Below are 22,722 nucleotides of genomic sequence, written 5' to 3' on the forward strand. Positions count from 1 at the left end.
TGTTTCTTGCCACTTATCAGCCCATGCCTGAACCTTGACCAGATCTTGCTGTGGACAAGCATAGACTGAATAGTTCCAAACGAAACTGAGCATTGCATAATCATCAGTGAGCATCCCCATTTCTGACTTTATGACGGAATGAAGCAGCTGAAGTTGGTTCAGCCTAGGTCACTGCTCTGAGTATTCTTGCACTGATATCTTAGGATTGGCAAGACGGACCTCTAACACAACCATCTGCTGTGCGAGAGATGAATGCAGCCATTGGTGCCTTTACCCTTTGATATTCCCTGGCTTCAGTTTTACCAGGGGTCCTTGATGCCACACTCAGTCAAATACTATTTTGATGCCCAGGGCAGTCAAACTCACCTCATCTCTGGAATTAAACTCTTTGGTCCATGTTTGGACCAAGATTGTGATGAGGTCCAGAGCCAAGTAGTCCTAGTGAAACCCAAAATGGGCATCATTGAATGGGTTATTGGTTTATAAGTGCTGCTTGATAGCACTGTTGATGACAAGTTCTATCGCTTTGCTGATCAATGAGCAATAATTAGGTAGATTGGATTTGTCCTGCATGTTCTGAACAGAAGTATCTGAGCAATTTTCCACAATATCAGGAAGATGCCATTATTGTCACTATACTGGATTAGTTGGCTACAGGTGCAGCTAGTTCTGGAGGGCAGGTCTTCAGTCGTACAGCCGGATGCTGTCTGGTCCCATAGTCTTTAGCGTACCTAGTTCTGTCAGCCATTTTTTGATATCACGTGGAGTGAATTGGATTGGCTGTAGACTGGATTCTGAGACAGTGGGGATCTCAGAAGAAAGCCAGGACAGATCGTGTACTCGGCATTTCTGGCTATACATGGTTGTGAATGATTTAGGACTCATATACTGGACCATCTTTGAGAACGGGAATGCTTTGGGAGCTTTCTCCAGTTAGATGTTTAACTGCCCACTGTTAAGTGGAGTATCTTGTTCACTTTACATTTAACTGTAATATGTTACGCTTTGAAATGAGTGGACTGAAACCTGGACCACTGGTAAAATATACCATTTTCTCTTTCTATTAAATGCACTGAGCATTTTAAATGGTAATATTTTCATTTGTATTTTAAACTGAAAGGGAAATGTCAGAAGTAATGGATTTACAAGTTAGCTGTTTGGAAATTACAAGTTCAGTCTTCTAATACATTTGAATGAAATTCATGTGATTATCATTTTAATAAAACTCTTTGCTGGGAGATCAAAGTTTGATGGACCAATGATTTTTTTTAATCACAGGGATGATGCTGTCCGAAACAGCCCTATGGAGTTTGTAAATACCATGAACGGATTGGATAGGAACTCAGAGATTGTGGTTGCAGTAGCTCAGTATGATTCGAATGAATTTAGGAAACAATCTCAGGAATACTACCAGGTACATTTTGGTTTAATTTAAAGTATGTATTTTTATAATCTGTTTCTCTTCAATTGTCCCTACTTTTTCATCTCCTATCAGATGTTGTTTTTGCAGATTTTGAATGACTAGGGCATCTTTGATAGAGGTTTGTAGAAGTGGGAGATCAATCCATAAGGTAAATTGTGAAGCATTTCAGTTTATTTCTCCAACAAGCAGATTCAAGAAGAACTGAAAATGGACTAAAGATGTAACATCGTCCAGTAACCTATCATGGGAGGCATTTTGGTCAAAGTTAATAGGGGTTTGGGTTTTTATCAGGATTTTGAATGTAAATTTATAATACTTTCTTTAGAATATAGTGCCATATATCTTGAATTTAATGCAAGCCTCGCAGCTTTTACAGCTGATGTTTGAGTGTTAAGATAATCGGGTAGAGATTTTGTTGGCATGCAATACAGAATTATTTTTGGTGTTCATCAAGACAGCTTGTATTGAGAAATGGAACACAGCAAGACTTTGCAATAACTAAACAACCAGATATAGACCTTTATTCAGCATTTTCCAATTGAAAATTGATACCCCCCCAGGTGCAATGTGATAACACCCATTTTGAAAGGTTATGTGTCACTCTGGAAATAGCCACTTCTTAGTATGAGTCACCTTTGCACCCCTGAAGTGATTTCACATAAGGAGCAAAAGAGTTGCCATCAGATGTTGCTGAGTTTCTCCAGCATTATTTGACCTTGCTTTAGATATCTAGCATCGGCAGTTTTTTGCCTTTCTCTGATCAACTGCAAAATTTCAATTTTTCCAGTCACTCTACCCTTAATAATAGAATCAAGTAATTTCCCTACCAGAGATATAAGGCCAATTGGTCTCTAATTCCTTCATTTCCCTCCCTCTTCTTTCTGGAGTGAAATGGACATTGACTGGCTTTAATGTCTCTCTGTCTCTCTCCCCCCCCCTCTCTCTCTCTCCCCCCTCCCTCTCTCGCTCCCCCTCTCCCTCTCCCTCTCTTCTATTTCCATCATTTTCGGTTTTATTTCAGGTTTCCAATATTTTGCTTTAACAAATATTACTTGTTTGAAGCCCCCCAGTGCAAGTTTGATTGGCTCCATAAAGGGTTAATCATTTATTATTTCCACCTCTAGAAATTGTGCCAATCCTTTCCACTTCCATTGGCTCCAATATAATCCAAAAGCAATTTAACCTGACTGAAAGATAATTCTGAAAAACAGTCATCTTAAATTACTTTGCTGGAGACCAGAGTAGATTCTCTCCCCCTACTACTGAGCACTGTAATAATGTTAAAAATTGGCTACTTTATCTTTCCCTTATGATACTTAATATTTTTGCACAGCAATTTTTCTCTTAATGTAGAAAACTGCACCAAAATTTAAACCAGTGCAGATGTATAGAATAACTGTCAGAATTTTCACATTAATGGAGTACTTTCATTCTCATAGTCTAGCACAAGAGAATTGGGAAAAATTTCATTTTGATTGATTGAAAAATATTTTTCTCATTTAGTAGAATATTAACCGCTTTAAACCAGAACTTGGACCCTATGGAGCATCTCATATTAACTTGTTCAACCACTAAATTAGTAAGAAAGCACAGTGGAATTAGGTAGGCTGATATAGATAATGGTGCTAGTGAATTTAACCACTTCTGTGGCTGTAATTTCATAGGTCTGCAATTATCTATTACACTGACTTGGGCAAAGATCTTAATTCCTCATTTAAAGCCAGACAGAAGATTGGAGATCAGGGAGAAGATATGGGGAGTGGAAGTGGGGATAGGGATAAAAGTTTGGAGGTGGTACAGGTCGATGAATCAAGGGGAAGGTGGTGGGAAGAAGATTGTGTGAGAGGTGGAGGTAACTGGAGAGAGATAATTGGTGATAGGTCAGAAATGATGCAAAGATTGGGTGGCGGGGGAAGAGTTGGAGACCAGTGGGGGGAGGTTGGATGTGCTTGAGAGAACTTGGTGGGTGGGGTACGGGACGATATGAAGCCAGATAAATGAGTAGCGGGGGATAGAGATTCAAGGAGCAATGAAGGATATTAGAACAACAGTGGAAGGGAGTGGAGGCTGATTTCAGGGGTGGTTGGCTGGCCGGAGGGTAGGATTGCTAAGATATTTTTTCAGCCTTGATCAAAGATAAAGACAGAATGATGGAATCTTTACTGCTGGACTCCCCCAGTGACCTTGCTGGGTTCAGGCACTTTAAAAGAGGCAGGAGCAGGTCTTAATTCTCTGGGTAAGCTAAGTTTATGCAGTTAAGTACAGTACTGCATATTCATGGTGAAATATTGTGAAGATGACACCGGTCGTGCATTGCTTGCTGATTGACATTGCTATTGCATATCTAGTAAACCCCGATGTATACATGGTCATCAGCACAGTAGGCTGTCATACAATTTTCTGCACTATGCTATGTGCTTACAAAGTACGATTGGGTTTTAGATAAAATTTCATCACATAACATCAAGTTGCCATACAATAGAATTTCTGGGCAGATATCTTAAAAAGCTGTTGGGGTGAAGAAACTATTAGCTTTCATAAAAACTGCTGGCTAGAACATTAGCAAATAAAGAAAATACATCACTGCGGAAGTCCCCCAGGTCAGTGTCCGATCTCCAACCATGAGTTTCTATCAACAACTGGAAATAAATTCTATACCCCAGTCACCAGTCAGAGGAAACAAGACCCAGTGTAACCAAAAAGATGGCATTAATCCTACACAGCTGCAGTCCCAGGCAGCTGTCAAGAAACACACCCTTACCCTTAGGGATTTCACCCCTGAGAAACCACAGCAAATCCTAGCAGGAGACAATTATCTTCAATAGTCAGGGAGAGAATATTAAGTTTTACCGCAAAACCTCTTGAATGTAATATCAAACAGCCACTTTAATCATTGGTTTGACCTTTAAGAAGGGACCTTTAACTATGTTGTATCTTTAATGGTAATATAACAGCCCATAAAGGATCCACACACACTCACAGAATGAAAGGACCTCACTGGTATTACTCTAGATCCTTACAACAGTACTGAAGCCCTCAGGGTATCTCAAAATGTTTCACAGCCGATGAAGTACTTCAGAAGTTGAGCCATAGTTCATACATGCTTATTGCATAGGAGTTGTATTCCATATCACATAGGAGGCCATTCAGCCTACCGAGTCCTTGCCAGCTCTCATTGCACTTCCATCAGTCCCCTTCCCCCATTTATTTCCCTGTTACCTATTGTCTCTCACTTGCTCATCAACTCTCCCCTAATACATCCACCACCCACTGAACAGCGTGCCTTTGGGATGTGGGAGAAAACCAGAGAACCTGGGGGAAACCCGTATGATCACAGGAAGAATATGCAAACTCCACAGACAGAAATGAGGTCAGGATTAAATCTAGTTCCTGGGGGAGCTGTGAGACAGCAGCACTAACTGCTGCTCTCTATGACACCCCAGTGGATTTACTATTGGATTACAAGCAAATGGTAACCAGTTTCCATGAAGCAAGATTCCAGACACCCCAACATGATGGGAGCCAGATCTCAGGCAGAATACCTTATGCTATTCTTCAGACCCTTCCAATGGGATTCCTTACCTAAGGTAACACACCAGCTGAAAGACAGCACTTCCAACAGGGCAGCACCCTTCAGTCCTGTAGTTGAAGTAATAGGTAAAACTCCCCTTATTGAGGACATAAATCCACAGAATGGGGGGGGGGGGGTTGGCAGGACTGAGAGAGGGGTACTGATAGGGGGTTTTATCATAAGGGGGCAGATAGGCATCTTTGCATTTGCAAAAGAGATTCCGGTTTGGTATGTTACCTCACTGGTATTTGGAGCAAGGATGTCTCGGAGCGGCTGCAGAATATTCTGAAAGGGGAGGGTGAGCAGCCAGACATCATGGTACATGTAGGTAACAATGACATAGGTAGGAGAAGGGATGAGGTCCTGCAACTTGAGTTTAGGGAGCTAAGTAGACTGAAAAATGGCAGATGAAGTTTAATCTGGACAAATGTGAGGTGATGCATTTTGGGAGCATGAATGAGGCTAGGACATACATCATGAATGGCAGAATCTTAGTGAGTATTGAGGAACAGAGGGACCTGGGAGCACAAGTCCATAGATCCTTGAAGTGGCAACACAGGTGGATAGACTGAAGGCATACTGGATAAAGGTCTTCATTAGGCGGGCACTTAACACAGAAGTGGTTACGCTCTAACTTTATAAAATCTTAGTCAGACCTCAGTTGGACTACTGAGTGCAGTTCTGGTCAGCAAGGTATGGGAAGGATGTGATAGTGCTGGAGAGGGGGAAGCAGAGATGTTGCCTGGGATGGAACATTTCAATTCTGAGGAGAGATTGGAAAAACGAGGTCTGTTCTCCCTGGAGCAGATGAGATTAAGAGGGGACAAGATTAAGGTATACAAAATTATGAGGGGTATAGGAAGAATAGACTGCAGGAAACTTCTCCCCATGTCAGAGATAGATAAAGCAAGAGGACATAGATTTAGGTTAAGGAGAAAGAGATTTAGAGGGGATCTGAGGGGGACCTTCTTCACCCAGAGAGCGGTAAGTACTTGGAATGCACTGCCTGAGAGAATGATTGAAGCTCGATTGCTGACAGCATTTAAGAAGTGTCTAGATGAGTACTTGAATCGCCTAGGCACAGAAGGCTTTGGAACAAGTGCTTGGAGATGGGATTAATATGGAAGGGTGTCCACTGGTTGACGTGGATGAATTGGGCTGAATGGCTTGTTTCCCTGCAGTATGATTCTATGACTTCAGATAAAAGATAGATGGATAGTAAATAACTGCAACAGGGTTATCCATAGATGGCATTATTGTGTCAAGAGTTAATTCAAATAGAAGATTAGATTATAAAGAATTATTTGGGTTCTGGTTGGAGAAGACTTGTATGACAGTAGTTGTGTTAGTATTTTGAGTGCACAGAGCACTGGGTCTAACTGGAGAATTTGGCGCTGTTGTCAGAAATTCTTTGCCAGATTATATGTCAGGCAGTAACTAACAGTGATTGGGAAGGCTTTGGGTGAGCTGTACATTATTCAGTGCACTGCCCCTTCTTTGCTCCAATCCCAGGGTGGCCTCTGTTGCATTGTGCAGAGTTTGGATTAAGGATGAGCTTTCATGTACATTCAAGGCCAGTTCTGATGGTCACACTGTAGTTCAAGGCTCCTCCTTGTCTGACTACAGACAAGGCTGTTTTATAAGACCTGAAGGACTCATTCCCTCTGTGACTCCCTGGTCCATCCTTTCATCACCATCAGTTGCTCTCCTTCTCATAGCACTTTCACATGCAGTCAAAGGAGACACACCTGCCCTTTTACCTCCATTCCTACCACCTCGGGACCCAAACTGTACTTCCAGATGATGCAGAAATTCAATTGCATTTCCTCCAACTTAGTGTATTGCATTTGGTGCTCATGTTGTGGTCTCCTCTGCGTGTTCCTTCAGTGTCACTGGGCCTAATCCTGGAACTCCTTACTCAATGGCACTGAAAGGATTTCATGAATTAAAGAAAGTGGCACACCAGTACCTTTCAAAGGCAATTAGCGAAGCGCTTTACTGTCAATGAATAAAGAATATATTATTCTTTAGTAAGTCCATTAAGAGAGGCTGGGAGAATTCCTGTCGCACTATCCCTCTGAAGAGTCTTAGTCATTTGAATGTAAAAATGTCATTAATGATTTTATTATTCAGTAGGAAGTAATTTTTTTATGTAATTTTTTTTTTTGAAATGGTTGTTCTTGTAGGCTATTAAGGCTGCTGGATTCAATGCATCTTTTCAAGATATATCAAATAGTGATCATTTTGATATTATAGAGAAACTGGTGGAAGAGAACTACATCCTAACACAGGTAAAGATTTTTCAGAGATTTTTATGGCTCTTCTAGCCTTTGGCTTGCTGAACTAAATTGCAATCTCATTTGAGCTATTTTGATGGAGGAGGGTCACTGCAGAAGAGATTTCTACCCACCTCATAAAATGTGGCTTGTCTCAGTTTTACAGCTTGCAGTCAATCCGTCTCCTGCCCAGTCCTAGTTTTACTATGGAATTGAAAAATGAGGACTTCCAGGCTATAACCATCATGACATAAGCAGATATTTCTAAAGGGCTACAATGAAGACAAAAACTGTTTCACACTTAAGTGTGAAGGAAAGACCACAAATAAAAGTCCTGTTAAAACTCACCAAACACACATGTACTTCTGTGTATGGGGGACATTGATGTGCAACCATTAATTTAGATATATCCTTTAAGATTCTTATTTCTAATCAATTATTCTAACTGTGTTGCTATTAAACTTCAAAATGCCAGACTATAGCAAATGGAAGATACTTGCTGAGGAACAGCAGAGTGACAGGAAGCAATGAATGACCACTATGGATTCTTGCCTCTACAAGGCAGGTCCCAACTACTTCCATGTGTTCATTATTAGTTTTCTAGGTTAGGTTCTCTTGTGGTTGAACTGGCAACAACTATTGCTCAATGTACCAAGATGTTTCTGTGAAGTACAAGTAGCTTCAAAAATAAGTAATATTATGCAATTTTTAAGTAATATCTTTGGTCACTTTGGTGGCCAACCGCATGATCCAAGTGCATCTGCTGCACATTGACCTCCAAAGCAACCTCATTAAAACTATAAGTCTTGGCTATGGCTATCAATGAAGACATCCACCTTTAGCCATTAGCAGAGTTCTACTTCCCTTTGAGGGCAAGCAACTCCTTCTGAAAACAAATAGCTTGTAACCTATCAGCTTCCTGCATGGTTCTACTTTTTCTGGAATTGAAAAATGAAGACTACTAGGCTATGCCATAATTTATAAAATATCTCTCAAGAAATGTGATGAATACAAAAAGCATTTCATACATGAGGTTTTAATTTTGTTTTAATTGAGAGACCTTTTACGTAGTTCAGGTATATACAAGTAGCAATTTAATGTCATGTTTGTTTCTTTTAGGTTCTGTTGAAAATGGTATCCAGAAAATGAACAGTGAACTACGAAACCCACAGGAGGTGCCTCATGGTTCCTAATCAAGTTCAATTAAGTTCTGACCTTATCACCCACTGGTCTAGTCAAATCAGGATTACACACAATGACTCAGATAATTTGTTCTCAATAATACAAGTTATAAATATAAAGGTTATCATATTTGGCTATCTAAACTTAAGCTATTCCCACTCTGGTGATTAGCCATGTGATTTAGGCTTCCATGTGTACAGGTGATCAGCGCTATCCACGATCCCCTTGCAAGTTGATACACTGTGCCCTAAACAAACAGGCTTTACAGCCCTAAAACTGGCCCTGTTTGTTCATCCAATCATACACTCTACACATCCATACACAGCAACACAACACTACATTTTAGTATATCCATTTATGATTGTGGGCTGCAGTAAGTTTTCAAAATATCCTATTAATCGTGATAGTGTTCACGACCATTGACCTGCCAAATTGTTCTTTTTTGACGGATTTTGAGTAACGTCCTACTTAAACTGTGATGGTCGGGAAATAGCATATTCCCCAGTATTAGGCTTCTAACACAATAGGGCCAGATTGTCCATTCCACTCTCACTGTGCAAGTCCTTAGCCTCCACCCTAGCTGCTTCTGGGATTGTCTACCACCCTGTAGCAGACCCCAGATTCACCCGTTTCTGGAATAGATCCTGCAAACTAAACTAATCACACCCTTAGTTAGGAGCAATGAATTTCAATTTGCCTGGGATGTATATTAAAAATTAGAAGTCACCAGAATAAAACATTCCGCAGAAATTATTTGGAAGTATGATTTAATTGTTTTTAAAAAGCATAAGATGTTTCTCAGCTTAAGTTCCTACTCTCAGCTTAAAGTGGTCCATCTCTGACTCTTCCATTGCCGTCTGGATCTCTCCATCCCCATCTCAGGGGATAGGCTAGCCAGAAACATCTATTACAAATGCACAGACTCCTAGAGCTATATTGATTATCCTTTCTACCACTTTGCCTCCTATAAGAACTCCTTTCTGTTCTTCCAGTTCCTCCGTCTCCATCACATTTGGTCTGATGGTGAGGCATTCTGCACAGGTGCCTCTGAAATGTCTTCCTTCTTCCTGAGCCGTAGCTTCTCCTCTACCTTAGTGGAGAGAACCCTTGACCGCATTTTATCTATTTCCCACACCTCTGCTCTCATCCCCTGTCCCCTTGGACAGAGCAAGAAGAGAGTTCCCCTGGTCCCTACCTTCCACCCCAGGGATTGTTCTTCGCAATTTCCGCCAACTCCAACTAGAATTCCACCATCAGACTCACATTCCCCTCCCCTCTCAGTATTTCAAAGGGACTGAACACTTTGCAACTCCCTGGTCCATTGTTTCATCCCCATCTACCACTTCCCGTCTTAAAGCAGTTTCCCATTTAACAGCAGGAGATGCTACACCTGTCCTTTCACCTCTTCCCGTCCCACCGTTCCAAGACCCATACAGTCCTTCCAATGCGAAGCAGCAATTTGCTTTCACCTGCCCATCTAGTACACTGCACCCAGTGTCCACAATATGGCCTCCCCGACTTTGCAGAAACCAAAATCAGAGCGGGTGATACCTTTGTGGTGCATCTACACTCAGTCTGCGGGATTGACCCTGAGCTTCCGGTTTCCTGCCCCTTGATTTCACCATCCCACTCTGACCTTTGACTGTGGGTTCTGGCACCATTACCAAAACACCTCATCTTCCACCTAGGCAGACAACAAAGCATAATCTGCTACTTAACTGCCACATTAAGTTACTTGGTCTCACCTTTTCAGAGATATTCCCTTCATTCCACCCATCCCTCTCCCACCTTCTCTGCTACTGAAAACTAACTTGTTTTCCCTCCACGGTTCTGATGAGAAGTGAAAACTCAAAAAAAAAGCTACAGAAAAGTGACAATTTTTGTCACCTAAAAGGTTAACCATTTCTCTTACCACAGATGGCCTGCTGAGCATCTTAAAATTATTTATAATGTCGTCCTATGGAGAGAAAATATCTTTTTCACACTATTTGACTGTTTCAAGGCAACATTTTAGTGCCTTTATATAGTAGTAGTAGTATTGCTTCTTGACGGCTGAGAATTGAACAGCAATCTGGCATCTTCAAGAGGGTCCCATTGGAAAAGGACAAGCCATTATTGGGAGTGTCTGATCCTGATACAAATCACTGACGCACATGCTCAGCTTTCGGATACATAGCATGGCCCAATACTTATTTTGGTGTCAGTAATTATTTTAATACAGGTATGTATCTACTTAGTGTGGACAAATGAGGCAAATTATTCTTAACTACACTGGTTTTGAGTTAAATTGTTGACCGTGGCGTAATTTTTGACTTCTGTACAAGATCAAATCTTACACTATTATGGCAATAATTCCAATAGTATGTGAGAAAGCTATTTTTGTAAACCAGTATTTGATCCATCACGGGCACAACCCTCTCTACCATCAAGGACATCTTCAAGAGGCAATGCTTCAAGAAGGCAGCATCCATCACTCAGGATCCTCACCATCCAGGACATGCCTCTTCTCATTACCACCATTGGGGAGGAGGAACAGGAGCTTGAAGGCCCACACTCAACATTTCAGGAACAGCTTCTTCCCCTCCACCACCAGATTTCTAAAAGGTCCATGAACACTACCTCATTACTTATTTTGGCACCTTTTATTTATTTTTGTAATTTATAGTAATTTTATGTCTTCGCACTATACTGCTGCCACAAAACAACAAATTTCACGTCATGTAAGTCAGTGATAATCTGATTCTGATACACAGGAAAACAGTGCGCATTTCTGATAAAACATCAGATGTTTAAAGCCCAGGATTCTGTGGTATAAAGTGACCTACCAGTTGATTTCAATTTTGCTTATATAAATCAGATTTGCTCTTTCAGGGAGATTTTAAACAGCTGTGTTGTCTATTGGTTTAAATTGGAATGACCAAAATTCTCTGATAATTTGTTGAAATGCCAACAGCTCACTGGGGAGTTTAGATTGTGTTAATTGTCTAAGATTCGTGACAATTTATATTCATCTTATTTGTTTCAAAACATATTAATAAATATGTTTGGTAAAATACATATGGAGGGCGGAAAATATCATTACTATAGCTACACATTAAAAAACTTCAAGAAATATAGCAAAAGTCCTGCAGTTGAATGATTGCCAATATCCTTGGAGTACAAACACAATTGCTCACAAGATGCTTCTGAAAAACTATCCATTTGAAGAAATTTTTGTCATCTGCCCTTATTGTCCATATGACACTCTGGGTTCATTTGCTTTGTAAATGGTACTATAATGGATTTAAGTCCTGTGTCAGCAACTCAAGCACAAAGATTTGTGCTGACTAATTAAGAAAGAACAGTAAAATTAGGCCCGTCAATCAGCTCCTGAAGGCTCATGCAAAATCGGTCTCATCACTTTACTGGTCTCTCCCCATATCCCTTTATGTTCTTCTAGTCCAAATGTTTATCAATGTCTGCTTGTCTAATTGTGTTCTTTCTTGTAAAAATTGTGTATAATTTATGTTTAATTTGTTTCTCCTGTGAATGCTGCTTATATGATGCTATGTGCCTGTGATGCTGCTGCAAGTAAGTTTTCCATTGCACCGGTGCATATATGTACTTGTGCATATGACAATAAACTTGACTTTGACTTTGAAAATATTCAGTGACTCAACGTCCACAGCTTTTTGGGTTGGAGGATTCCAAAGCGACACGACCCTCTGAGAGAAAAAAAGTTCTCCTCATATCTGCTTTAAATCAGTGGGCTCTTCTTCTGCAACCATACCCCCTGAGTTGGGGCTCTGGCTTGTCTCTGAGGTGAACATACAAGATCAATAAAATTCAAAAAGCGGTATTTCAAAGAAAAACAGGTGAGTTCTCCCATTGTCTTGGCCAATGGTGATCCTTTACACAACATTACAAAAACAAATTATTTTGTCATTATCACTTTGCTATTTGTGGGAGCTTGCTGTATGCAAATTAGCTGCTGCATTTTCCATATTCCCTTATGACATAGAAGAAAGTCATCTGGGCCATTAATTCTGCGCTGGCTCTAAGAGAAACCCTTTCAGTTCCATTCTCCCACTTATCTCCTGATGAAGGATCTTGACCCGAAACATCGACTGTTTAGTTCTCTCCATAGATGCTGCCTGACCTGCTGAGTTCCTTCAGCATTTTGTGTGTGTGTGTGTGTCGCTCCAGATTCCAGAACCCGCAGAATCTCTTGTGGTCCCCACTTATTTCCCTCACATGCCCATTAACACCCCTTCCCCTCCTCCCTGATTATCCTACCAACACACACCCAAGGGATAATTTACACTAGTCCGCTAATCCTCCAACCAGCGCGTATTTGGGATGTGGTAGGAATCTGGAACACCCAGGCAAAGTAGGGTAAAGGTGCAAACTCTACTCAGAGAGCACCAGGGACCACGACTGAATTCAAGTTCCTGGAAATGTGAAGCAGCAATGTTACCTGCTGCACCCCTGTCCTTTCCGGACATCACAACATTGCAATATTGAATACATATCAAAAGTACTTCATTGGCTGATACATGTTGAAAGGTCCACAGGGGCTGCAATATTTCTATGAAAATACACCCTATTTTTCTTTTCATGACTTCCTTCACACACTTGCTTTGGCAGCTAGATGCGTATAGCACACTTGGAGAACTGCCTTGTGGTGTTGCTACTCAGGGAGGTCATCATGGCCATCAATGGATTGGGGCAATAGGTCAGATGGACTGCCCATCTCTCCCCCAGAGCTGAGTCTGCTTGGTTCAAGTCGAGTTTATTGTCATGTGCACAAGTACGGTGAGGTACAGGTAGAATGAAAGAGTGCTTGCAGCAGCATCACAGGCACGTAGGTACAGACATCGCACAGAATATAAATTATACAAGACAGTGAAGAGAGAAAAACAAAACAGTTCAAAACAAGACCTTAGTGCAAAAAAAAAGCTTCAGAGACAAGTCCATGGTAGTGCAAGAGGTGGTCCATAGTGTTCCATGCTGAGGTAGGGTTAGGGTTGTGTCGGTCAGTTCAAGAACCTGATGATTGTAGGAAGGTAGCTGTTCCTGAACCTGGTGGTGTGGGACCTCAGGCTTCTGTACCTCCTGCCTGAAGGTAGCAGTGAGAAGAGGGCATGACCCAGATGGTGGGATCCTTGATGATAGATGCTGCCTTCTTGAGGCAGCACCTCCTGTAGATGCTGCTAATGGTGGGGAGGGCCGTGCCCATGATGGACCGTGCTGTGTCCACTATTCTCTTGTGTTCCTGTGTGTTGGAATTGCAATACCAGGTCATTATGCAACCTGTATGATGTAATTGCCACACCAGGCCATGATGCAACCAGTCAGGATACTTTCAACAGTGCATCTGTAGAAGTTTGTTAGAGTAGTTGGTGACATGCCAAATCTTTCGAAACTTCCAAGGAATTAGAGGCACTGGTGCACCTTCCTGCCCTCAAAGATTGGGTGACTCCCAAAATACATACTCTTCTCAAGCTCTCTCATGTCAAGCCTCAATTTACAAAAGGACAGAGAAAACACTTCAGGGATATTCTCAAAGTTTTCTTTAAAAAATGCAACATCCTCACCAATTCATGGAAATCCATGCCTGTGACCACTCCAAGTGTGTAAAAAAAGACATCTGGAAGGCGCTGAACAACTTGAGTCTCTACGACTGAAGAACATTGAGGCTATTCACAAACATTGAAAGGGCACATCATCCCAAAGTTTGATTCAACTTTCCTAAAATTAAGTTATTGTTTCACATATGACAGTTAATGGAATAAGAAATTAAAGGATTAAAGCATCTTACCTCGAATTAATTTTATATGTATTTTATAATGTGTTTCCTCTTTCAGAGGAAAACATGTGTTTGATTAAATAACCCCTGAAGAAAGAACCTAAAACTTCAAACGAGTCTCAAAGATTGGGCAGCACCAATGGACACCAAGGATTGCCAACGCTTTCAAAACGCTCTCAGGGCCTCATCCTCCGGGCTTCCGTCTCGGTGACGTCAAAGAGCCTTCCGCCAATCAGCGGCGGCGTGTGGGGGCGGGCGGTTAACGGCGGCCGGTTTGAATCGGACGCGCGGGATGGAGGTTTACCTGAAGCAGCACCGCAAGTTTTATTTCTTCCAGGAGCGGCTGGACACCTTCAAGAACTGGCCCTTCGTCACCGATTGTGTGTGTACGCCCGAGAATGTGAGTGAGCGCTCGGCCGGGGCGGCGCTGGACGATCCTCCGGCGGTGGGCGGCCGCTCCGTTTCCCTCCGCCTGTCGTTGGGGTCTGGTGGTGAAGGGAAAAGGAGGAGGAGGAGTAGGAGGGGGGTTACTGGTGGTGAAGGGAGGAGGGAGGAGGGAGGAGGAGAGGGTGGGGGGGATGGGGTGGGAGGAGGAGAAGGGAGGGTGGGGGGGATGGGGTGGGAGGAGGAGAAGGGAGGGTGGGGGGGATGGGGTGGGGGGAGGAGAAGGGAGGGTGGGGGGGATGGGGTGGGGGGAGGAGGAGGAGGGAGGGTGGGGGGGATGGGGTGGGAGGAGGAGGAGGGAGGGTGGGGGGGATGGGGTGGGAGGAGGAGGAGGGAGGGTGGGGGGGGATGGGGTGGGAGGAGGAGGAGGGAGGGTGGGGGGGATGGGGTGGGAGGAGGAGGAGGAGGGAGGGTGGGGGGGATGGGGTGGGAGGAGGAGGAGGAGGGAGGGTGGGGGGGATGGGGTGGGAGGAGGAGGAGGAGGGAGGGTGGGGGGGATGGGGTGGGAGGAGGAGGAGGGAGGGTGGGGGGGATGGGGTGGGAGGAGGAGGAGGGAGGGTGGGGGGGGATGGGGTGGGAGGAGGAGGAGGGAGGGTGGGGGGGATGGGGTGGGAGGAGGAGGAGGGAGGGTGGGGGGGATGGGGTGGGAGGAGGAGGAGGAGGGAGGGTGGGGGGGATGGGGTGGGGGGAGGAGGAGGGAGGGTGGGGGGGAGGGGGTGGGGGGGAGGGGGGAGGGAGGGTGGGGGGGATGGGGTGGGGGGGAGGGGGGGGTGGGGGGGAGGAGGAGGGGGGGTGGGGGGAGGAGGGGGGGTGGAAGGGTGGGGGGATGGGGTGGGAGGAGGGGAGGGGGGATGGGGTGGGGGTGGAGGGGGAGGGGCGTGGGGGGGATTGGGTGGGGGTGGGAGGGGGGTGGGAGGGTGGGGGGGATTGGGTGGGGGTGGGAGGAGGAGAGGGGGGTGGGGGGATGGGGTGGGAGGAGGAGAGGGGGGTGGGGGGATGGGGTGGGGGGATGGGGTGGGAGGAGGAGAGGGGGGGTGTGGTGGGAGGAGGAGAGGGGGGTGGGGTGGGGGGAGGAGGGGGGTGGGTGGAGGAGGGGGGTGGGGGGAGGGGGTTGGGTGGGAGGGTGGGGGAGGGGGGTGTGAGGGTGGGGGGATGGGGTGGGAGGGGGGGGGGATGGGGTGGGAGGGGGGAGGGGGTGCGTGTGGGGGGTGGGGGGGGAGGGGGTGCGTGTGGGGGGGTGGGGGGGGGAGGGGGGGTCTGGTGGTGAAGGGAGGAGGAGGGGGGGTCTGGTGGTGAAGGGAGGAGGAGGGGGGGTCTGGTGGTGAAGGGAGGAGGAGGGGGGGTCTGGTGGTGAAGGGAGGAGGAGGGGGGTCTGGTGGTGAAGGGAGGAGGAGGAGGGGGGTCTGGTGGTGAAGGGAGGAGGAGGGGGGGTCTGGTGGTGAAAGGAGGAGGAGGGGGGTCTGGTGGTGAAGGGAGGAGGAGGGGGGTCTGGTGGTGAAGGGAGGAGGAGGAGGAGGGGGGTCTGGTGGTGAAGGGAGGAGGAGGAGGAGGGGGGGTCTGGTGGTGAAGGGAGGAGGAGGAGAGGGGGTCGTGGTGAAGGGAGGAGGAGGGGGGGTCTGGTGGTGAAGGGAGGAGGAGGAGGGGGGGTCTGGTGGTGAAGGGAGGAGGAGGAGGAGGGGGGTCTGGTGGTGAAGGGAGGAGGAGGAGGGGGGGTCTGGTGGTGAAGGGAGGAGGAGGAGGAGGGGGGTCTGGTGGTGAAGGGAGGAGGAGGAGGGGGGGTCTGGTGGTGAAAGGAGGAGGAGGAGGGGGGGTCTGGTGGTGAAGGGAGGAGGAGGAGGAGGGGGGGTCTGGTGGTGAAGGGAGGAGGAGGAGGAGGGGGGTCTGGTGGTGAAGGGAGGAGGAGGAGGGGGGGTCTGGTGGTGAAGGGAGGAGGAGGAGGGGGGGTCTGGTGGTGAAGGGAGGAGGAGGAGGGGGGGTCTGGTGGTGAAGGGAGGAGGAGGAGGAGGACGGTGGGGGGTCTGGTGGTGAAGGGAGGAGGAGGGGGGGGTCTGGTGGTGAAGGGAGGAGGAGGAGGGGGGGTCTGGTGGTGAAGGGTGAATGGCCGAGGTTGTCTCGGGGGGAGGGTGAAAGGTTAGGGTACTGTGGGGGGAGGTAGAAGTGGGGAGGGATGGGGTAGAGGGTGGGGGGAAGGGTTGGGGTAAAAGGTGGGGGAAGGGATGCGGTAAAGGGTGGGGGGAGGATTGGGGTAAAGGTTGGGGAGAATGGGGTGAAGGTTGGGAGTGGTAATGGTTGGGGTGGGAGGGACGGGGATAAAGGTTGGGGGGAAGGGACAGGGTGAAGGACGGGGGGGAAGGGATGGGGTGGTAACAAGAGTAGAAGGTTGCTGTAGGTTACAACGGGACATTGATACGATGCAGAACTGGGCTGAGAAGTAGCAGATGGAGTTCAACCCTCAAAAGTGTGAAGTGATACACTTTAGAAGACTGAATTTGAAGGCAGAATACAAGGTTAATGGCAGAACTCTTAGCAGTGTGGAGGAACAGAGAGATCTTGGGGTACACATCCATCGTTCCCTCAAGGTTGCCGTGCGGGTCAATAGGGTTGTTAAGAAGGCATATGGAGTGTAGGCCTTCATTAGTCGGGGGATTGAGTTCAAGAGCCGCGAGGTAATATTGCAGAACCCTAGGGTAGGCCATTCAAGTTTATTGTCATGGGCATACATAGGGTATCAATGCCATGAGAATTAGCTTTTACATTACAAACATAACAAACATAAATAACATTTAATAGGATCATGGCCCATCCTCTATCTCATGCTCTCATCACCCTTGAGGCTTTTGTGCCAAGAAATCCATCCTTCAATCAGCCACTGGGCCTTCACATCCTCCTCCTTTCAGTCCCAAATATCCTACCAAGCGGGGTAATAATCCAGAGACAGTCAAGCTAGGGGAAGCATCCTCTCCAGTCTGTTCAGCCGTGTCAGGATCTTTTGTTTTAGTACGCTTTCATCTCTAGTTAATCTAATCTCTTGTCATTTGGCAGATCTGCCATTTTAGGAATTGGGTGGGCAAACCTATGTTACACTCCCACCATGACAAGAATATCCTTTCCTGGATAAGGGAAATAAAACTGAACTCTGCTCCAACGTGGGCTTGTCAAGACCCTGTATAATTGTACCAAGACATCCTTGCTCCTGTACTCAAAACCATGTATGTTGATGGCCATTGTATCATTTGCCGCCTTATCTCCTTGCTGTACCTGCATGTTTGCTTTCAGTGACTGGTGTCCATCTGCACCAAGGTCCCTTTGGACATAATTTCCAAATCCCTCACCATTTAAATAATAGACTGCCTTTTTGGCTTTCATGCTATTGCTGCAGATACCCCCTCTGCCCCCCCCCCCCCCCCCCCATCCTCTGTGACGGGGGACAAGGGGCTGGATTTGCTTAGGGGAGGTGTGGGATTGTTATTCTTTCGAAGTATCTTTTGTTCTCGTATAGTATTTGACTCAGTCCTTGTTTCTAGTTCTGTTTTTTTTGAATTGGCGTCCCTGCTTCTATTTTTTTTGTTCAGCTGTGGCTTACTGTTAATATTCTAACCTTTGCCAGAAGGTTGTCAAGCCCTACTTTTGTGTTAAAGTTTCTACATAATACTTTTAGTGACAGCCACGTTAACATTTGGAGCTGTAAGGCACTGCTCATCTGTGTCAATTTGAATTTCTTTTTCTTGGTAACAGATGGCTGCAGCAGGTTTTATTCACACCCCAAGTGAGAATGGTCCTGACGTTGCTCAGTGCTTCTTTTGTTACAAAGAACTGGAAGGTTGGGAGCCTCAAGATGAACCTTTGTAAGTATTGAACCTTAGACTTGAATTCTAGATAATTGGCTGTCATCTTGAGTGCAAGCAGTTTTTAGAAATATTTAGTACTGGTGTACTACTCAACAAAATCTCTTGGTCACTCTTGTAGACACTCATTAGTTTGTGGTATCCTATCTGGAAGCGATGGGACATTTCCTCCATGATATTGTTCCAGAGCCTTTCACTTGCTACAGGAGGAGTCCAGCAAAAGTTCACCAATTGCTGGGATGGCAGGACTCGTACAAAGAGAGAGTGGGTCAACTAGATCTGTATTCAGTAGAGTTTAATATTGGGGAGCTCAGTGAAACATAAAATTTTGATGGGGTAGAACAATGTGGATGCAAGGTGGATGTTTTCCTTGGTTGGCGGTGGTCATAATATCAGGATGGAGGGCAAGACACAGGATTAAGATGAGAAATTTCTTGTGGGAGGCTGGTGAACTAGTGGAATTCTCTACCAAGGTTGTGGGGGCCAAGTTGCTGAATATATTTAAAGAGGTAGATTTCTACCCACATCAAGGGGTATGGGGAATGCATGGGTACACAGTATTAATATATAGGATGAGCCATGATTGTATTGAATGAGGGAAGTCTGTTTGAAGCAACAGGAGTAGGTCATTTGGCCCCATTTTCTATGTTTGTTTCATACAAGCTTGTTTGAATATGTATTTGCAAGATCCTATGAGGGAACAAAGTTGTAGAGAAATTGTTACTTAATTAACTTAGCAGCCATTTAGAGTGGTAATCATCTTCTTAGATAATCCCTTGGGATAGATGATGACTTGCTTCCACTCTAAATAGGTTCTTAGCTGATGAGGCTGAGTATGGGAACCATAAACTCTTCCACAGATGAGGCAGGAAGGGCCTGATAGGCTGAGTGGGTGGGTGGTGTGAGGGGTGGTGCCTTCTTTGTACTGCTGATACAGGGCTTCTGTGTGTTCCCTGTGCATGGACTTAAGGTTCTCAATACCATTCCAAATGCTGTTTTTGTTTTTTTTTACCTTGAGCAGTTATGAGCCAGGGATTCCTAGGAATCATTGTGGGATCTTGCATTTTTTTTCAGTGAGAATCTTTTCCTCTGTCTGCCTGGTAATTTCTTCTGGTGAATAGTGTATCTAGTATTGGGTACGTAAATGATGTGTCCTACCCAACACTGCTGACTGAGTATTACTAGCACCTGAATGCTGGGGATGTTGGCCTTGGAGAGGATGCTGACATTGATTTGCTTACCCTTCCAGGGAATTTCTAGAATTTTCAGGAACAGCATTGGTGGTATCTTTCAAGTGCCTTGTGATGTCTGCTGTTGATAGTTCACATCTCAGAAGCATATGGAATGGTTGTGATCACTGCTGCCTACTAGGTCATGTTTTGTGTCAGGTCTGAGATCTTGATTCTTCAAACACTTTTCCTCAATCGAACAAAGGTCAAGGTGGTACATTGAAGATGATGGTGAATTTCACCAATTAACACGTGACCTTTCTCAAGAAACGAGACAAGTCTGACTGTTAACTACAAAGTGTATGAAGTTAACTTTCACATTTTCTCCCAGAGTTGAACATCAAAATCACTCATCGAAGTGTGCTTTTATTGCACTGAAGAAGAAATTTGAGCAATTAACAGCTGAAGAGTTCCTCAGGCTGGACAAGGAAAGAGTAAAGAACATCATGGTTGGTTACTTTATCAAAATCTTCAGTAATGTAGTAGCGTGTATAAAATGAGTTTACTGCATTCAGCTTTAATTAATAAAGCTTTCCACCTCGTGACTAGAAAAAGCAGCATATATCTGCTCATGTTTTTCCCATCAGTTCTGCTTTTGAATCGACAACTAGGTGATGTCAGATTGGAATAGGACTGCTGGTTAATTTTCATTTTCTAAATGAAAGCCCTGAGAACAAAAAGTAATATCCCTCCCGGATTTTCTCTAATTTAGTTTCTTAATACAATTTCCTATTAACTATCATACCATAAAGTGTGAATTCTATAATTCTAGTTTCGATTTTGAAGTAACAAGATTGAAGCAAACTGCTAGAATTCAGAAATTTTCTGTACAATATTTTGGAACTCCAACTGATGATTATGAGACTAGTATTTTTACACTTTTGTATAAGTGATTATTGCAATCTATTGGGGGTGGTTTAATGTGGAATATATAAAGTATTACCCATTAAACCAGTTGATCCTCAATTTTGCTGTTTTTAAATAACTTGAATCAAACAATATAAGTTAGCTTTGTGGATTTCTGTAATCTCTGCTCCTTTGTGTTTGTGTTAGAAACTGGCAGTTCTGATACAAGATCATCCACCTGTAAAATTTAACACATGCTCTGATCTGACCAATTTCCATATTCTGCTGTGTTCCTTCTGATAGATTTAGTTATGATAAGTCTTTGTCTCCACCTTATCATATTATTCCCTTTTGTTCTTTCCACCCCTTCATCCCCCACCCCCATGACCTAAATTGTCTTCTTTGTTTACTTTTCCAGTTCTGAATCCTTACCTCTTTCTCTTTCCACAGATAAAAAGAAAGAGTTAATGCTTGACCTCATAAGTTTCTCTAGCATTTTCTGTTCTTCTCATGGATTTTGTGTCGGCTCTGTTGTGAAGGTGAATTCGTTAACATAAGGGGAATGGGGAGTTAATGGGAGAGCAAGTGATCCGTTGGTTAAAAAATGGATTTTTGTTTACTTTCCAGAAGAAACAAGTCTCTGAAAGGATTGAATCATTTGAGCAAGAGGCAAAAGTTGCAAGAAGTGCAATTGAAGATCTTGTTACTAACACCTGATAGGATGTGGAATATTCCCCTATTGCAAAGTACTTTAAGCTCAATTTAATTGATCATTCCTCAAATTGAGGATCATGTCTATATACTGTCTTCCAAACTTGCCTTTAAAATTCTACTCAGATCATTTTATGTGGAAGGTGTAGAATAAAATGTTTTTTCTATTACTTTGTAGTGGTCAACATTGTTCATGTATTTATTCCTAATTAAAAGATTAACTCATTTTTATTCTGATTAGGCATCTGTGAAAGGTCATTACTGTCTGCAGATCTCTTAAGGATTCTAGCACAGAAGTGCTCCAGAGGTGATTGGATTGATTAGGTGATGTTTCTCACTTCTACCTTTCCTGTTTAAACCATCAATCTCATAACATTAATTTTTTTTGTACAATGCAGAAGATAGACTTTTGGAGAATAATTGCTCCTTCATCCCTCTGTAATATATTGTAAATTTGCACCCTCAGTGGGGGCTTCTTTACTTCTGTTTTGGACTCGGATACATTAACAGACATTTCTCAATACCCTTGTTTAACAAGATGAGGGTCTATTCCTGAATTGTTGACTGAGCAAAGAATTTTCAATGTGCTTGACTAGAGTAGTGAAGAAAGTAGCATGAAAGCAATGACAGCAGCGAATGGCTTCTAGAGGATGAATGATTATCCCTTGGCACACTGTATGCAACCAACTGCCTTGAAGAAGTATGTTAATCCTACCCTTATCAAAGCTAGAGGAGTTGGTCCCTTCCAACATTAGCAAGTGTATTTGAAGATGTCTGATTTGTCTCTGTAACAAGTAGAGCACAGGCCCTTAATTTTCCACTTCTTTCTAAACTGCATGGTTGATTTTAGCAATTCATTGAGTTGCAGGTATCAATGATTTTCATTTTCATGGAGATGAAAGGGAATAAAAATCAACACCTTTTAAACTTTGTGTTCTGAATTCTGATTACCTTTTCCAAATGATGGTGATACAAAAAATAATTATGGATCATGCAGAATGATATTGAAAGTATTTTTCTTTTGCAGTTGCTTCTATTTTTTGTGGTTATGTTGCAGTGCATAATCTTGAATTGGCATTGCTGTGTAGTGAAATTGAAAAGAAAGAACTAGTTGCTTTTTTTGGACATTTCAATAAAACATTCATTTCCTTCAATCTTGCAGTTATTGTTATTGGATGGGAGTATCAGATGGAGTTTCTGGAGGTATATGGATTAAGGGTGGCACAGTGGTGCGGTTAGTAGACTGATACCTCAACTCCAGGCACCCAGATTCAAACCTGATTTCTGTTGCTGTCTATGTGGAGTTTGCATGTTCTCCCTGTGACTGTGTGGATTTTTTTCAGGTGCTCCAGTTTTCTTCTACATTCCAAAGCCTACAGCCTCCAACTTTGCTGTTCCCCAACCCTG

The 22,722-nt window shown here is 44.1% G+C and overlaps 2 protein-coding genes across 3 annotated transcripts in view; both read left to right on the plus strand.

Moving 5' to 3' along the window:
* Nucleotides 1-11,519, plus strand: part of afmid (arylformamidase) — a 39,198-nt gene extending 27,679 nt beyond the window's left edge. For both annotated transcript variants that reach the window (XM_052033159.1, XM_052033158.1), the window contains exons 10-12: nucleotides 1,279-1,414; nucleotides 7,181-7,285; nucleotides 8,390-11,519. In XM_052033159.1, coding sequence (XP_051889119.1) covers nucleotides 1,279-1,414; nucleotides 7,181-7,285; nucleotides 8,390-8,419 — 271 coding nt within the window. In that variant the 3' untranslated portion in view covers nucleotides 8,420-11,519. The remainder of the gene's footprint in view (nucleotides 1-1,278; nucleotides 1,415-7,180; nucleotides 7,286-8,389) is intronic.
* A 2,970-nt stretch (nucleotides 11,520-14,489) lies between these two features.
* Nucleotides 14,490-22,463, plus strand: birc5a (baculoviral IAP repeat containing 5a). The gene is made up of 4 exons (XM_052033165.1): nucleotides 14,490-14,640; nucleotides 18,420-18,529; nucleotides 20,090-20,207; nucleotides 21,232-22,463. The coding sequence occupies exons 1-4, from the start codon at nucleotides 14,533-14,535 to the stop codon at nucleotides 21,319-21,321; spliced, it is 426 nt and encodes a 141-aa protein (XP_051889125.1). The 5' UTR covers nucleotides 14,490-14,532; the 3' UTR covers nucleotides 21,322-22,463.
* Nucleotides 22,464-22,722: the final 259 nt, after the last annotated feature.

The sequence above is a fragment of the Pristis pectinata genome, chromosome 18, assembly GCF_009764475.1.
Source record: "Pristis pectinata isolate sPriPec2 chromosome 18, sPriPec2.1.pri, whole genome shotgun sequence".
Taxonomy (NCBI): Eukaryota; Metazoa; Chordata; class Chondrichthyes; order Rhinopristiformes; family Pristidae; genus Pristis; species Pristis pectinata.